The sequence below is a fragment of the Dendropsophus ebraccatus genome, chromosome 7 (genome assembly GCF_027789765.1).
Source record: "Dendropsophus ebraccatus isolate aDenEbr1 chromosome 7, aDenEbr1.pat, whole genome shotgun sequence".
NCBI lineage: Eukaryota > Metazoa > Chordata > Amphibia > Anura > Hylidae > Dendropsophus > Dendropsophus ebraccatus.
In genome coordinates, this window is record NC_091460.1 from 130,261,279 (window position 1) to 130,278,396 (window position 17,118).

The window sequence follows — 17,118 nt, forward strand, 5'->3', positions numbered from 1 at the left end:
CGCCTGTTTCATCCTGCGGCGTGAATTAATGTCGCTGCAGCATCAGGCATAGGCTGCAGCGACGTTAATTTACTGCCCAGTGGCGGGAGGGGGTTAAACTTTATACAGACTAGAGTTGAAGCATGTACATAAAAATAATGATATGATTAAAACACTTACTTGTCTAATAATTGTGCACACAGTGTAGTCTACAAGTGGTCTCTTTCTAGTGGTAATTCTTAAAGGGGAACTGATAGCTAGAAAATACGTTCCAAACTGCCTACATGGCTAAATGGCTATGTAAGCAACAAGACTATCTATGCTGTCTTTCATAGCTGCCAGCATTGTGCAGATAGTGTCCGTTATTTCTAAAATAACTGACATTATGTGCACCATGAAGTCCATTGTTATGAAAGACGGCCGTCAGTTTTATATAGTGTGAATCTAGCCTGTGGATGCAATCACCTATAAAATGTTTATTATTATTATTATTATTATTATTATTATTATTGCTGTTCTTAAGTGTCATAAAGGTGTGGACAGGGCTGTGAATTGCATTGAAGTGCCTTGGCCACACGCCTTGGTTGGTAGAGCTCTCCCTGTTAAGGTACAGGGAGAGATCATTCACTCAAGAACATGCAGAAGACACCATAAGCCACCACAATGACTTTTGGCTCTGGCCGCAGATTCCATTGTGTGCAGCCGGGAATTCGTGTGCACCCGCTTCCGAATTCATTAGAAGTGAAGCTGCAGTACCAACTGGGATGATTATCCGTAACAGAACAGCCAGTGTTTTACTATGTGTGAAATAAAGGGAAGATAGCAATTCGGCACAGCTTGTATCACTTATAGGCAAAAGTTTTAACAGAGCTTGTTAGCCAACTCAATGGAGCCAAATCGTCAGCTGACCAATGTGGTGCTCTGCTGCAGTTAGGCTTGGATATATAAATGCACTTGCAGATAAAGACAGTGGCACTCACCTCTTCATGCAATACGGTCGTTTATTGTGTACAATCACCGACAAACATGTGGGAGACAAATTAACAGTAGCAGGGGGTTCCACAGGCCTGTCAAGAGTGCCGCTGTCTTTATCTGCAAGTGCATCTATATTACTACATGTGAACATGGCCTAAAATTGCAGGGTTAGGCCAGGTTCATACAATTAACAGTAGCAGGGGGTTCCACAGGCCTGTCAAGAGTGCCGCTGTCTTTATCTGCAAGTGCATCTATATTACTACATGTGAACATGGCCTAAAGTTGCAGGGTTAGGCCAGGTTCATATAACGGAAGACACCGGCCGTTCTGTGACACGGCCGTGTCACAGAACGGCCGGTGTCAGTGGAGTTCATCCGGGCCGGCATTGCAGTACCGGCCTGACGAACTTCTTTAGAATTGTGATGCGTACGCATTCTGGTGTGCCCGCATTTAAATTACCCATATCTGACAATGTAAAGTGCGGCCAGGATTTCATAAACCTCCATGCAATGTATACTTTCAATTAATCACAGCAGGTGTTGCAATTTGCAAAAACGGCTGTGATTAATTGAAAATATACATTGTATGAACTTAGCCTTATACATTATAACATCCCAATAGAACCACAGCTTCAGATCATGATGACAGGTCATCTCAGTAATACTGAACCAGTTACTTATGGCTGAATCAAATAACAATACCTGGCCATGTCTGAAAAGCATTATAAGATATTTGTTTATTCCTCTTGTCCAGTAAGTGATCCAGTAGCATTGACATTGACTTTAAAGCAAGATGAATTGAGAGTAATTGAGGTGGCAGGAGATAAAAGTCTGTGGTGGTGCTGAGTTATGATGAGTAAAAGCTCTCTTTGAAATATTCACTTAAATAACTCTTATGATAATTTATTGCCCCAAGCCCAGGAGATACATACGCTTGCAATGTAACTTCCAATGGATGACTGTAGATTAATAGAGAAGTATAAAGTGGATGAATGTATCTAATTGATCACAAAATATTTCACACCCAAATAGTTCAAAGCCATATGGCAATTTTTCGCTATATATGTGTTCTTTTTTTTTTTTTTCTTTCATAACCTTCTGACAGAATCAATACTTTTATCTTTAGGACATAAAACCCGCGGCCCCTATAATTTCACATTTTTGTACTGATGCATTACGTTATGCTCAGTTAAACAAGAGTCACGAACGATAGTATAATAAAATCTGGATAAAAAGGAGGATCATGTTGCAGTTTTACAGCCTCAATTTTCTAAGGTGTTAAATTCACTCAACTGTTATTCTCAAACAATATTTAAATGTAGAAAACAGCCTGGAAAATGACAGGTTTAAAATGAAGGTCAGTATATCCTTTCTCGTCCGCTAGTGTTGGGCAGGCTAGATTTTTTTTCTTTTCTTTTTTTCAATCTATGTTTTATTTTTAGGATAAAATTCTTCTTTTGGGATGATTTTGTAATCATAAAACAAGTTAGAAAGAAAGACAAAGATCAGTTATGTAGAATTGTTTGCATAAACTGTTATTCCGTATGTGAAGTTTTTTAGAAATGTTGCCAAAAAGCGAATTCAAAATTGACAAAAAAAATCCTGTACTAATGCCACTCAAATAAATGTGGTATTTAACCCAAACTTTTGGCCCCTTTTATGATCCTTCTCCACCCTGAAATATTAAACATCTCTAAATTTCAAAGCAAATTCTTTTTACGGTTTTCTGCTGCAGCATAAGGCTTTTATTCCATAGACTGGAACCCACCCAATTGCACAATGGCTTCAAAAGGTCACTCACATATTTTATATGAAAGAGCTCTCGGAAAACAGGTGTCATACTTTATTCTAAAACATCTGGAATAAATTTCATCTAAGCTTGTTACTGTCACATCCTAAAGAAGTAGATTCTTTAAAGGGCATGTATCACCACAAAAGCAAAACAGCTAGCCTTAGCTTTTTTTTTTTTTTTTTTTACGCCTAGAGGTGAAAAGGAATACTGAATAATTTTAAGAATACTGAAAAATTTCAAGATGATTTGATAATTTAGATATTTAAATGGAACACTAGAAAATATCTATTTTATTATTTTATTATTTTCTACTTAAAAAAAACTTTGACAAAATTTTAACAATAGGTAATTTTCTAATCAAACAATCCCTTTAAATTGGTTTTTCCTTTTGACAAAGTTTTTCCCTATTCGCTGGATAGAGAATAACTAGTTGTTCAAATGAATTTAACTACTGGGGTTCTACTCATTCTCAAGAATAGGAACCCCAGTCTATCATTAGAATGGAGCTGAGGGTTGTGCTTGCCAAAAATAGCCAAACACTGTACTTGGTTGTCTCCACTGTTACCATTTAAAATGAATGGAGCAGCGGAGCACATGTGCAATCCACTATTCCACTCTAATGGGAGACTTTGGTCTCTGTTTTCGAGATTGTGGGGGGCCCAGTGGTTGGATTTAGTGATGAGCAAATAGTGAAATATACGAATAGTCGATATTCGTATGAATATCTCCCGAATATTCGAATATTCGATTGAACATTCAATCCCATTAAAGTCTATGGGAGCAAGTATTCGATTATTGAAAAACATCTATTCGACCACTTGGATGTAAAAACCGTAAGCTGGGGGATTTTTACGCTTATCGAATATTTATCGAATATTCTGCGAACTATTCGATAATATTCGATAGATCAAATACCTTACTATTCGATCGAATATCTATTCGATCGAACAGTATTCGCTCATCACTAGTTGGATTCCCTCAATCAACTTGTTATTTCCTATGCTTTGGATCGGAAAACCCTTTTTAGCCATTTTCCATTTAGTACTGATTATACCGGGTAATAAAATCTAAGGGATCCCCCTCACCTTCTTCCCTAACCTTTGGGAGGAGGATTCCTAGGTACCTGGAAAAGTCAAAAATTGATATCAGTAATGCTGATATACTGTAGTAGTACTGATAGGGTCAGTGAAGTTCATCCCGGCCAGTTCTGCAGTACCGGCCGGATGAACTACTTTTCTTTAGAATTGGGATGCGCATTCCCGTGTGCCCTCATTCCAATTACCCTTAGAATACAATGTAAAGTGAGCTATTCAATGAACAGTTGCCGCACAAAACTGACATATCATTTATACGTGCGGCCACAAGGAATCCCGGCCGGAGTGTATACAGTAAATATACACTCCAGCCGGGATTTCGTAGACTTCAAAGCAATGTATATTTTCAATTAATCATTGCTGTTGTTGCAATTTGCAACATCGTCTGTGAATAATTAAAAATATACGTTGTGTGAACTGATTTTTTTCTCATTTTAGCACAAGGCTACAACATAACAAAAAGTGAAATAGTAAAAGGGTCTAAAGACTATCCAAATGCATTGTACATCATATCTTGTATGCCTGAATGCATTAGATATAAACATCCCAATCAGAATGTACTCTTTTATTTTAGGAGCATGGCATTCCAACAAACATGGGTTATGCAGTGGCTCCACATCACTCAGGTGTCTATCCAGTACATGTGCAGCTATATGAAGCCTGGAAGAGAGTATGGGGCATCAAAGTGACAAGCACTGAAGAATATCCTCACCTGAAACCTGCCCGGTACAGAAGGGGCTTTATACACAATGGAATAATGGTAATTTTGTTTTACAATAGAATATTTGCTTATATTTCACAATACAACTGTTATTTGCCGGTTAAGACGCTATTTCCAGTAAGCAGTGTCTGTTGTTAACAATTATTTACATTCTTACAGATTTCAAATGTGTAGCCTGATGCTTTGTCCAACTGGAACGTACAGTATAAGTGCAAGGAGCGTTTTCCCTCAAGTGCCTCACTGGCATGTTATTGTTATTATGGCACCACCTTAAATATATGAAGGAACAGGGATTCCGAACACAAGATTCCCTGTTTGTGAAGATACATAAGCAGCCATGCATGCACAGTACAATGTGCATCGCTGGCAAATGTAAAATAAGTCTGGATGCATGCAGGGTATGCATTGCCACCAACGTACACTTGTCTGGACTATGCGCGCCTGGTGTCGAGAGGCACCATGATGCCATGATGTTGCATCACTGTGCTCAGGATTGCTACCTTCATTTGACCGTGCACTATACCCATCCCCTGTGGGTGTTTTAAGCAGAGACTAGATGGACCCTGTGTGCCCAGTGTGTAGGCTTAGTATTAGCCTAAGAGAGGCCAGTGTCAGAGTAGGACCATCTCTTAACGTGGTGAGATGGTTATTATTACTTATTATTCCTTATTGAGATGGTTAATACTTATTGGTTTGCCAAGAACCTAATTTTTAAAAAATTCTAAATATCAATATTATGTATATGGCATGTCCTAGCAATTGTTGTTACACTCTTCTGTTTTTGTCTGTTAGCCATGGCAAGGTGCACCTGCACAGTGTGAATAGTGGCATTGGTTGTGCTGGCCATTTTTACAGATCCCATATTCATTGCACTGTATGCTCTGCTGCGCTTGTGCTGAGTATGCCTAAACAGTAATATTAGATGGTAAACCAATTTAGAAATAGACAACCCTGGGAGCAGCAGAACAGAGCTACTGTGTACGAATTGCGCATAGTAAGGCCTAATTCACACATCCGTTGTTCTGTCCGCAATTGCGGGCACGCAATTGCAGACAGAACATGAAACCAATGGTATCCCATGGCCCCGTTCACACGTCCGTACGTATATACGGGGCCGCGATCCGTGCTGGGGCAATGATGTGTGAATGTAGTGCTCCTTGCTTCAGTCTGTGGCAGCGAACTGCACTAAGGGTGTGTGAATGTGGCCTAACAGCTCCGTTAGATGGGGGTGGAGGTGAGGTGACTCTTAAGCTGCACTTTTCACATAGCTGAATTGTGAAAAGCTCAAGGCTATTTTTCCACTTCAGGAACATAGCAAGGAAAGGCGGTCTTCTCTTTATATTGACAGCTACTAATAATGGCCGCCTTTGCCCGGTATTTTCCCAAGGTGGGAACATAGCCCAATAAAGTAACTTCAATTCTTTTTTTTAACTCAATTAAACTGAAAGTCTATAAAACAATGTCACTCTGTGCACACATTGTAAAAAAAAAAAAAAAAAAAAGTATATGATTTTTTTTTTCCATACACTTAAATGTAATACATAGTTTAAAAAAACCTATTGCTTTTTTTACGGCTGTGTTTTAGCTTTTATTTTACTGTGTGAACCTAGCCTTACACTTTACTATTTTTTTTGTTACATTTTTCCAGCAGGGCAGCTTTTGGCCATTTTTATTGTTCAATTTAGAATCAAAAAGTTCATTAAACTACTTACGTTTTTATATCCATTAAAGAATCTGACAAATTTTGACTGCTTAAAAGTAAAATGTAGAAACTCCGTGGGTATGCCCATTGAATAAAAATAATGATCGCGCTACACGACACATCAAATGCTGACTGAGACAAATGGACTCTAAAACCTTGAGGAGACGTTTCGGTAACCCACATGCATTAAAGTTGAGTTTCTGTCAGTGGTAAGCTTATTTAAAACACACTATATGGCGGCATTACCATTGATTCCATTCTGTGCATTACCATGGAAACAAAAATAATTCCCTTATAACCATTTAAATCTCACACTACACTTCATTTAATTATCTTATCTCCAATGATTTCTTTTCCTTTGGTGACCAGCATGTAATGTAGTTTTCAATTCAGGCACGTATCATGTCCAATGCAAATACCAACACAAGTAAATAAGAACATTTACAGTATGTCTCAAGCTTCTTACAATACATTTGTGTCATAGATATCAAATATAAAATACAATGAGAAACAGCAGGAAAAGCATAAAGTAGTAGAAGTAACTGGGGTTTTTGTTGTTAGATGTCTTCTCACTGAACAGTGGTTTAAATGCTATTCATTTTACCATTTGACAGAACACAAAAAAAATTATTCTTTCTGTCTGCACCTGTATTTAAAGGGGTTGTCCAGGATGAATGCTTAAAGGGGCTGGTCACTATAGTAAAATTGTTCAGTGTTCAGTATTAGTAAGTATACTCACAGCACTTACTGACAGCAGCTCCCTGTGTACTTCATAGAGCTAAAATCAGACTCCCCTCCTCCAGGCTGTGCTGTCCTGCTCTGTGGTGATTCTGTCCACAAGATGGCTGACATGGAGGACCATGTGACCATGCTCCCCCCCCCCCCCCCCCCCCCAGTGTCCTCCATAGGCATATACAGGCTCAGTGGTGGACACTGGGGGCAGGGTGTGGTCACAATCTCCTCCATGTCTGCCATCCTATGGACAGAATCAACACAGAACAGGACAGCACAGCCTGGAGGAAGGGAGTCTGATTTTAGCTCTGTGAGGTATACAGGGAGATGCTGTCAGTAAGTTCTGTGCGTACACTTACTAATACTGTACACTGAACTATATCACTATAAAGTGGTCAACCGCTTTAATATTTATGGGCTGTGGGGGACATGACAGTAATGTATACTGACACTGATGTGCCATTCCTATAGGAAATGGCGGGTCAGCATAAACTCTAGTTTACAGATTCCCTTTGATGGGGTACTCCAGCAATAAAAAAAAAATCCAAAAGAGCCCCTAGGTGCACTCACTAATCACCAATCTTTCGCCACTTTCCACACTTTTCTACACTGCTCCTATTTGTAGATGGAAACTTTAGCAAAAGTCCACAGATCTTCATTATTGGGGCCGGCTGGGAAACAACATTTCCCGGCATGCAGCGTGCCTCAGAGATTTCTTGTCCATGTTGCTGCATGCTTTTCTTGAAAAATATAATATTAGGAGTTATGGGTATTAGATAGACTGATCCAGGGATTATTCTGATTGCCAGTGGAGTCAGGAAGGAATTCCCTGCTATGGGGCAATTGTCATTTGCCTCATAGGGGGTTTTGCCTTCCTCTGGATCAACACAGTAGGGTATCCCTAGGTTTAACCTGATGGACTCATGTCCTCTTTCAACCTTATTAACTATGTCACTGTGTTACTCTATGGATTTGGTGCGTTCAAAGATAGAGGAGAGGAGATGCTGTTGTTATCCCACCCCAACAGCTCTAACCTCTTTAGTTGGCCGGGTTACAGAAGACGTGAGACAGCTTACCTTGCTCACTGAAGAGCCCACTGTGGGCTACAGACAAGTGGCCAAAAACATGTAATAGATGCCTATTTCAAACCTGCATAACGTATGGGTTGGTATTGAAGTAGATTAACTTTTTTATCACTGGAATCCCCCTTTTAAATCTGCTTAGAATTTGATCATTTTTGATGGAATGCAGTGAATTCAAAACTGTACATGGGGAAAAATAGGAGAGCCTGTTAGCTTTAAAGATAGTTGTGTAGGTTGAGTTGAGTTGTCTATGGTATTCTTAGGACATTTCAAATGAAAAGGCTCAGGAATTTATACAGTACATCAAAGACATTGTAAAGGGTGGCTACCATCCAAGACTATGGCTAATTTAATAATTTATGTACAAATGACAAGAACAATTTTTTCTCTGTAAAATAATTGTCTGGCTTTATTAACTAGGTTCTGCCTCGGCAAACTTGTGGTTTGTTCACACATACAATTTTCTATAAAGAATATCCTGGTGGACCAAGTGAGCTGGATAAAAGCATCAAAGGAGGAGAGCTCTTCTTAACAGTGCTTCTAAATCCTGTAAGTGTTATTAAAATATTTCTTACTTGAAAAATGTCACAATAACAAACTTTACTAAGAAGCATAAAAAACAAAGATTCTCATTTCATTGATGTCAGATCATTATAATGATCATTAGTCGGCTCCCCTGTTTATCGCTGACATTTGGTTGACATAACCTTGCCTTCGGTTATTAATTGAATTGGTCATGTTGGTCTCCTATGGCTTTAAGATGTGTAATACTATGTGCACAAAAGTTTCGATGTGGCGAACTGGTGTATCATAAGTCTTGTATAGCAATGAGCCTTTGAGAAGAACTGGGTTGAGGCACCACATAATGGATGCACCAAGTATGCATGTTATAGTTTAATTGGCATTTATTTTATTTATTTTTTACTTACCCCCTTGGCTACCAGTTTAGACCTAGTAACATTCTTTGTTTTTCATTGTCCCATTCCAAAAATCATAACTTTTTTTTTTGCCATCAACATAGTCAAATTAGAACTTTTTTTGCAGAGCAAATTTCAGGGCTCATTGAAATTGTTAATTGATTTTTATTAACTCTTATTTAAGAACGCTGCACCACTGACTTACGCCAGGAAGAAGGCACAGATTTGCCCCTCCTGCCTGGTGTAAACTAATCATATGCACCTATTGCCCGATGGATGGGCAACAAGGTGTAAATCAGTCAGTATGACGTGCACCTCTTATTGAATCCGGCGGGGCAGTTGAGGGTGGAGACTAATTTAATACCTGTGTACAAGTACGCTGGTTTTCATAAATTTTACCTATTGTCATTTTATGTTTCTATGTGTTTTAAATAGCTGCTGCTTACCTTTTGTTAAAAATAATAAAATAACTTTATTCCTCAGGTCAAGACGACTACAGGGATTTCAAATCTATATAATTTAAGTTTAATTTAGTAAAATAAAAGCACTTTTTCTTATTAAAATAAAAAAAGTTGTAGAAAACAAATTAAAAGTTAATAAGGTTTAAAATAGAATCCTTGTAATAGTTCTAAAACTAACACAAAAATGGGCCAAAATGTTTAGTTCCACAGTCTGGTATCACCATCTCAAAATTACCAAAAAGTATATGCAAGAGTATATAAGAGCAAAGAAACAGACACTGATATAAAGGTGACAGATTGCATGGGAGACTAGATGATTCCCAACACATACTTGGTTCAGCAAGTATGCATGTTTTTCAAGAGAGGGAATGAAACAGCTGTATACTACTGACAGAAGAAAAAGATCAGGTACACTACCGTTCAAAAGTTTGGGGTCACCCAAACAATTTTGTGTTTTCCATTAAAAGTCACACTTATTCACCACCATACGTTGTGAAATCAATAGAAAATAGAGTCAAGACATTGACAAGGTTAGAAATAATGATTTGTATGTGAAATAACATTGTTCTTACATCACACTTTGCTTCCGTCCCAGAATCCTCCTTTTGCAGCAATTACAGCATTGCACACCTTTGGCATTCTAGCTATTAATCTGTTGAGGTAAGCTGGAGAAATTGCACCCCACGCTTCTAGAAGCAGCTCCCACAAGTTGGATTGGTTGGATGGGCACTTCTGGCGTACCATACGGTCAAGCTGCTCCCACAACAGCTCAATGGGGTTCAGATCTGGTGACTGCGCTGGCCACTCCATTGCCGATAGAATACCAGCTGCCTGCTTCTGCTGTAAATAGTTCTTGCACAATTTGGAGGTGTGTTTAGGGTCATTGTCCTGTTGTAGGATAAAATTGGCTCCAATCAAGCGCTGTCCACTGGGTATGGCATGGCGGTGCAGAGTGATAGCCTTCCTTATTCACAATCCCTTTTACCCTGTACAAATCTCCCACCTTACCAGCACCAAAGCAACCCCAGACCAACACATTACCTCCACCATGCTTAACAGATGGTGTCAGGCATTCTTCCAGCATCTTTTCATGTGTTCTGCGTCTGACAAATGTTCTTCTTTGTGATCCAAACACCTCAAACTTGGATTCATCCATCCACAACACTTTTTTCCAGTCTTCCTCTGTCCAATGTCTGTGTTCTTTTGCCCATCTTAATCTTTTTCTTTTATTGGCCAGTCTCAGATATGGGTTTTTCTTTGCCACTCTGCCCTGAAGCCCAAAATCCCGCAGCCGCCTCTTCACTGGTGTTTTGCGGGTACTATTTAATGAAGATGCCAGTTGGGGACCTGTGAGGCGTCTGTTTCTCAAACTAGAGACTCTAATGTGCTTATCGTCTTGCTTAGTTGTGCAACGCGGCCTCCCACTTCTTTTTCTACTCTGGTTAGAGCCTGTTTGTGCTGTCCTCTGAAAGGAGTAGTACACACCGTTGTAGGAAATCTTCAATTTCTTAGCAATTTCTCGCATGGAATAGCCTTAATTTCTAAGAACAAGAATAGACTGTCGAGTTTCAGATGAAAGTTCTCTTTATCTGGCCATTTTGAGCGTTTAATTGACCCCACAAATGTGATGCTCCAGAAACACAATCTGCTCAAAGGAAGGTCAGTTTTGTAGCTTCTGTAACGAGCTACACTGTTTTCAGATGTGTGAACATGATTGCACAAGGGTTTTCTAATCATCAATTAGCCTTCTGAGCCAATGAGCAAACACATTGTACCATTAGAACAGTGGAGTGATAGTTGCTGAAAATGGGCCTCTATACACCTATGTAGATATTGCACCAAAAATCAGACATTTGCAGCTAGAATAGTCATTTACCACATTAGCAATGTACAGAGTGTATGTGTTTAAAGTTAGGAATAGTTTAAAGTTATCTTCATTGAAAAGTACAGTGCTTTTCCTTCAAAATAAGGACATTTCAATGTGACCCCAAACTTTTCAACGGTAGTGTATGTTGAAATTGCATATAATGATATCTTGCCATTGGGGGTCAGTCAGGACACCCAATGCCCATTGTGTTAGTTTTGAATCCAACTAAAATATGTGAATCTGCTGCTTGAGAATGGTACAAGCCAAACGGAAAACACAGAGTAACTATTAAAAAGATAAATAGCTGTTTAGTTTATTGTAGACATCACCATAATTATGAGGGTAATCACACTGTTATTATCACCAATGGTTTGCGCTGTTTTCATGTTATACGTTAAGTAATGATTATTAACAATTATTAAACAGTGATTGCTTTGCTATATTTATATAGTAATGTGACCCAGGCTCTTTGCCTTTTTTCAATATCATTTTCTTTAACCCCTTGCCGATGCTTAACAGTAAATTAACAATTAATTTACGATTCAGCATGACACAGGCACAGAAGCTGCGTTTGTGTCATCCTCAGCGGGTCACAACTGTCTGTGATAGCTGGGGACCCGCTGTAACTGTCAGCACTGGAGCTACGCCCCAGTGCTGAAAGTTAACCCTATAGATGCTGCAGTCGGTATGACTGCAGGGAACAAAAGATATCCGTTCAATCATGCATGAAGTAGCTTTCCATTTTGCCACCATAACTCAGCTTAAACAGTATCAGATTAAAGGGATACTTCCAGCAGGAGTATTTTTGTGGTATGCTCGTGGATGGGTTTTATGAAAATAACGAAGTACACTTACCTCCCTGGCTCCTGCTGCACCGAATTTATGTTAATGATCTTTCCAATTGTACAGCAGCTTCTGGGACCTGTTGTTGTAACGTTGCAGTTCCACCCAGGAAATCAGCAGCTGCAGAAGTTTCCCGCCTCAGTCATGATTGGCTGGGCAAGCCTTCAACTACTCCTTCATCACAACTACTCCTAGAATTGGCCGCACAGTGAGATGGATCGTTAAGATTCAGGTGTCAGCATGGGAGGCAGGAAGGTAAGTATACTTAATTATTTTCACCAAACCCATCCCTTCATAGATTACCCCTTTAAGTGTGTTTGGACGGCCAATCACGAAAAGAAAGACAAGTGATTTTTTTTTTATTTTATTACAACTATAATGACACAAATTCTTACCTTTATATTAGTTTACAGTGGCTGCTTATTATTTACAGTACCCCACTAGGTGACTCCATCAGTCATTATTAAAAAAGATCAATATTAAAGGAGTCCTGTTCTAGCCTTCCGAGTGACCTAATATGCATGTAAAGTGTGGGTAATGGAGAAAAGGTCGGCACCACTAAGGCATTGACATATTGGAAATATGGTGAGCGAACAGCAAAGTCGTGTCTGTGTGGACTCCTAAAATGGTGCACATACGAAAACAAGGCAGTCTATGGTAGTAGAAAAGAACAAGACGTATGGCACTCCCCTAAAAGTTGGCTTCACAAAGCGCACCTGAGTGCGGAAACGTTGCCTCTACATTGTGCCCACTTGCCATCTTCCCCCTTCCTGCCTGCACTACGTGTCTACTAATACATTGAAGATCCCACAACTTTTGGGTGAGTGCCATACGTCTTGTTCTTTTCTACCTCCTAATAAACATGTAAACTCTGTCTTTAAGGTTTTAAACATTGTATTACTTTAAATGATTTGTATTCTTACAACACTAAAGGCTGGATATATGTATCTGCATTTCATAAGTAATCAGATTTAATATTTCAAGTTGCTAAGAGATCATTTTTCTTTCTGACTGCCGCATAAAGCACTGTGTAACAGGATGGTGACTTTTATGAAAGGTCACATATTTGATATGCATGATAATAGCCAAAGGATTAGGACCCAGAGGAGGATCAGTACATTCCAGTTATTAATGGTCTACTCACCATTTTCTGACCATCTGTGTGCTAATATTATCGAACTGATATTCCAACTTGTTAAAGAACCGTATGTAAAGTTCATAATTAACTTAGAAGTTTATATATTAGTTCATGAAACTTTATGTTATATCAATTAAACTGAGCAAACAAGACTTCTACTATTGTAGATGTTTGAGTACTTCTTAACACCACATACATTTTAGAGTGAAACACTTAAAACCCACCAGAGTACAGAAAGCAATTATACTTTATATTCCTGACTCCGATGTTAACATATCATAAATTATAATAAAGAAAATGTTACTATTAACTGTAAGTGACCCTCCAGATTTTCACTATGTCGTATTTAACAATTAGGCATACAGCAATTCTCTTTTATTTTTTCTCATCTCAGATATAAAATGCACACTTTAAGGCTATGTTCGCACAATGTTGTTTTGTGGCTGCGAAAAGATGCCTTTTTTATGTTAAAATGGCGGCCATCCAAAAAAGACAAAACAACATTGTAAGCACACAGCCTTAAAGGGAATGTACCATCAGGTACATTCGCTTTAACAATTGCCTGTGTGTGCCAGTGCGGGGAAGGGATCCTGCACTTCTATGTTTCTATGCACAAGCTAAAAAGCAGCAATATGGAGGCATCATACAACAGTAGTGAGCAGTCTAAACTGTGAATAAAGCCCTGTGGTGAGATCTTTCATAGCTGATCCTCTCTGCGTCTCTCAGTTTCTGTGAATGGAACCGTGAACAGAATTGAGACGATTTTCAAAGTGGATAACAGTTTAGCTTGGGGTTGTCAAAAGGAGAAAGAAGGATTTTTGTCTGATCAGATATTTTATTATATTTGCTTTGCCTGCACCAGTTTGTTGAAATAACAGTGCCTATTTGAGGCATATTTCTGCTGTCTGTATAAAATATCCAACAAGGCTGGGTTCACACTGCGTTTTTTGCAATCCACTTTTTTCATTGCATGTGTGTGCATCCGTTTTGATTCGTTTTTACATTGACTTCCATTATTTAAAAAAAATGTCATCACAACGGATCCGTTTTTTTTTTATCATGGAAGTCAATAGAAAAACGGATCAAAACGGATGCACACAAATGCATCCATTTTTTTCATCCGTGTTTATGTCATAAGATGATTAAAGGGGTAGTGCGGCGTTTAACTTTTCTTCACTAAATAACACACATTAGAAAGTTATACAACTTTGTAATGTTTGTTATTTGAGTGAATGGCCCCCTCCCGAAGATGACGTCATCGACACAAGATAGGGGTTGACAGCGAACACGTAAGTATAATGCTCCAACACTTCCGGGATGGGGGCAACACGGGGAAGGGGACCATTCACTTAAATAACACACATTACAAAGTTGTATAACTTTGTAATGTGTGTTACTTAGTGAATAAAAGTTAAACGCTGCACTACCCCTTTAACTGAGAGGTGAACATGATTGGGATATTCTGTCAGGAGAAGTATGTGCCATACATATTATCTTGTGACTACCCATGGTTGTGATGTCCATTTTAGCCAGTTGAAGGCTTGGATAGCATGTAACAATATTGTATTGTATTGCATTGCCTTCTCCGGAAATTTCTTCTACAGATCCTTCTTTTTTCACATTTTGAATCCTTAGAGACTCTGTCAGTAGGTTTATGGTGTCCTATGTAAGGGTAGCATAGACTAGTGGCAGAGAGGCTGAACAGAATAATGTATCACTTACATTGGTCTGTGCAGCTGTTTCAGAGATATCCTCCTAAATAGCAAAGACAATAACTAGTCTTCTTTATTATGTGCCTGTGCTCGGTAGTCTTAGATATTCATGAGCATCAGCACACTCTGCCCACCAGCTGCTGATTTCCAGTTCTCTACCCAGCAGAGAGATGTCAATCAGCAGCTGGAAGGCGGAGGGAGGGGTGTAGCAAAAAGCCCATTCTGCCGCATATAAAGAGAACAGCTGAACAGAGTGATGTAAGTAATACATTGTTCTGTTCAGTATTTCTGTCACTAGCTTATGCTGCCCTCACTAGGCAGTATAAACCTAGTGACATATTCCCTTTAACTAAATTCACTAAAAGATAAGGGTGAATACATCTGTGTATTTATTAACATATGGGGGGATTTATCATTGAAGAGCAAGGCATACATCATCAAAAAGTTGGAAATTTTTGTGCAACCAAAATTTGTGGCCTTTTGTCAATCTCACCCTACTTGGCTGAAGGGCGGACAGGGGGAACAGCAAGGCATGGAGGGGCTGTGGCCTTACCTGATTGATTTGACATGGGTTACAAGGGATTTTCACCCCCTTCTCTGAGTTATATTACCATGGTATCCGTCATAATGGAGAAGTAGGAAATACATGATCAGCACCCATGGATGGATGTCAAATAGCAGTCACGTAACTATGAGCACTAAATGTAAATCATTACAATTGCGTTTCCACACACAATGAAAAAGTAAGAAATCTTTGTGTGTTACTGCTAACATATACAATATTAATGTGCATAGATTTCACCAGGGAGGGCTTTAAAACTTAGCTAAAGTAATTGATTTAAATACCCTTTAAAGGAAAATATAATGGGACTTAATGTGATTATGTCCTTTGCATGCCTTCTCAGGAAATTTCTTCTACAGATCTTTCCTTTTTCACACTTCTAAGCAGACAAAGGAGCCTTTGATGTTGATCAAAGAATATATTCCTGCGTATCATCTTTGTTTTCAAAATAATAAGGCCAGCATATAGTATGCACATTTATAAGATATGATTGTCATTAGTTGTTTAAGCTCTGTGAAAGACAGGCTTTTGACTTTTTCACACATTATACTGACGTTTTTTTTTTGAGTCTGCCAAAGTATTCATGCTCTAGATCAAACAATTTAATTTACTTATTGCTGTCCAGCTGGGCCACACTAGGAAAATTGCCTGGATATAAAATCAAACTACACCATTTATATGCAGTTTAGTTCTTTTTAGGTAAATGCTAAAATGTTTCAACTTAAATTTTCTGCACAAATTTAAACTTTTGTGCAAAACTTTTGGAGTTATACATGGTCCCGAAGTAGATGGATATTTGTCACCAAGGACAAGATACGATCCCTTCTCGGAGATAGGAATGCTTCTGCATATAGCCATAATATTTTTATCTGCACATTTCCTTAAAGGAACCTTAATCTTTTTACAGTCAATCCATGTTCTTACTTCTGGCTTTGAGTCTTTAACTTTCAGGCTAAGTTCACACAATGTAAATTTTCTATTAATTGCGGCCGTCATTGCAGATTTGCAACAACAGGCGTGATTAATAGAAAATTTACGTTGCACTTCAGTCAATGGAATCCCAGCTGGAGTGTATACACATATTTTACACTCCAGCTGGGTTCCCTAGCAGCCGCAGGAAAAACTGACCTATTAGTTTTGTGTGGCCGCTATTCAGTGCGGCCGCTAGTCAGTTCACACAATGGAAAGGGCGGCTTCAGCCGTACTTCCTATTGTGTGCTATGGTGAATTGGGATTTGGGCACACATGGATGCACCCGCACTGCAGTACTGCAGTACCGGCCGGGATGATCTTCACTGACACCAGCCGTTCTATGACCTGGGCGGGTCACGGAACGGCCGGTGTTTTATCTGTGCTGGCCGGTGTTTTATCTGTGCTGTCAGTTTCCCTCGAAGAGTTACTTTTTATGTTACATGTTATAATATTTCATATTAATTACACATAATAATACATCCAGTTTGAAAATAAAAGAATTTGCAGATCACAGAATTTGCATGTTCTATCTGCTGTGCTGTTATTCAAGGCAGTATACATTATATTAAC

The 17,118-nt window shown here is 38.9% G+C and overlaps 1 protein-coding gene across 1 annotated transcript in view; it reads left to right on the forward strand.

Annotated features, from left to right (window-relative positions):
* Positions 1–17,118, forward strand: part of LOC138797035 (bifunctional heparan sulfate N-deacetylase/N-sulfotransferase 4-like) — a 218,748-nt gene that overhangs the window by 92,474 nt on the left and 109,156 nt on the right. The window contains exons 4-5 of the mRNA XM_069976807.1: positions 4,414–4,599; positions 8,497–8,625. Of these exons, the coding sequence (XP_069832908.1) occupies positions 4,414–4,599; positions 8,497–8,625 (315 nt within the window). The remainder of the gene's footprint in view (positions 1–4,413; positions 4,600–8,496; positions 8,626–17,118) is intronic.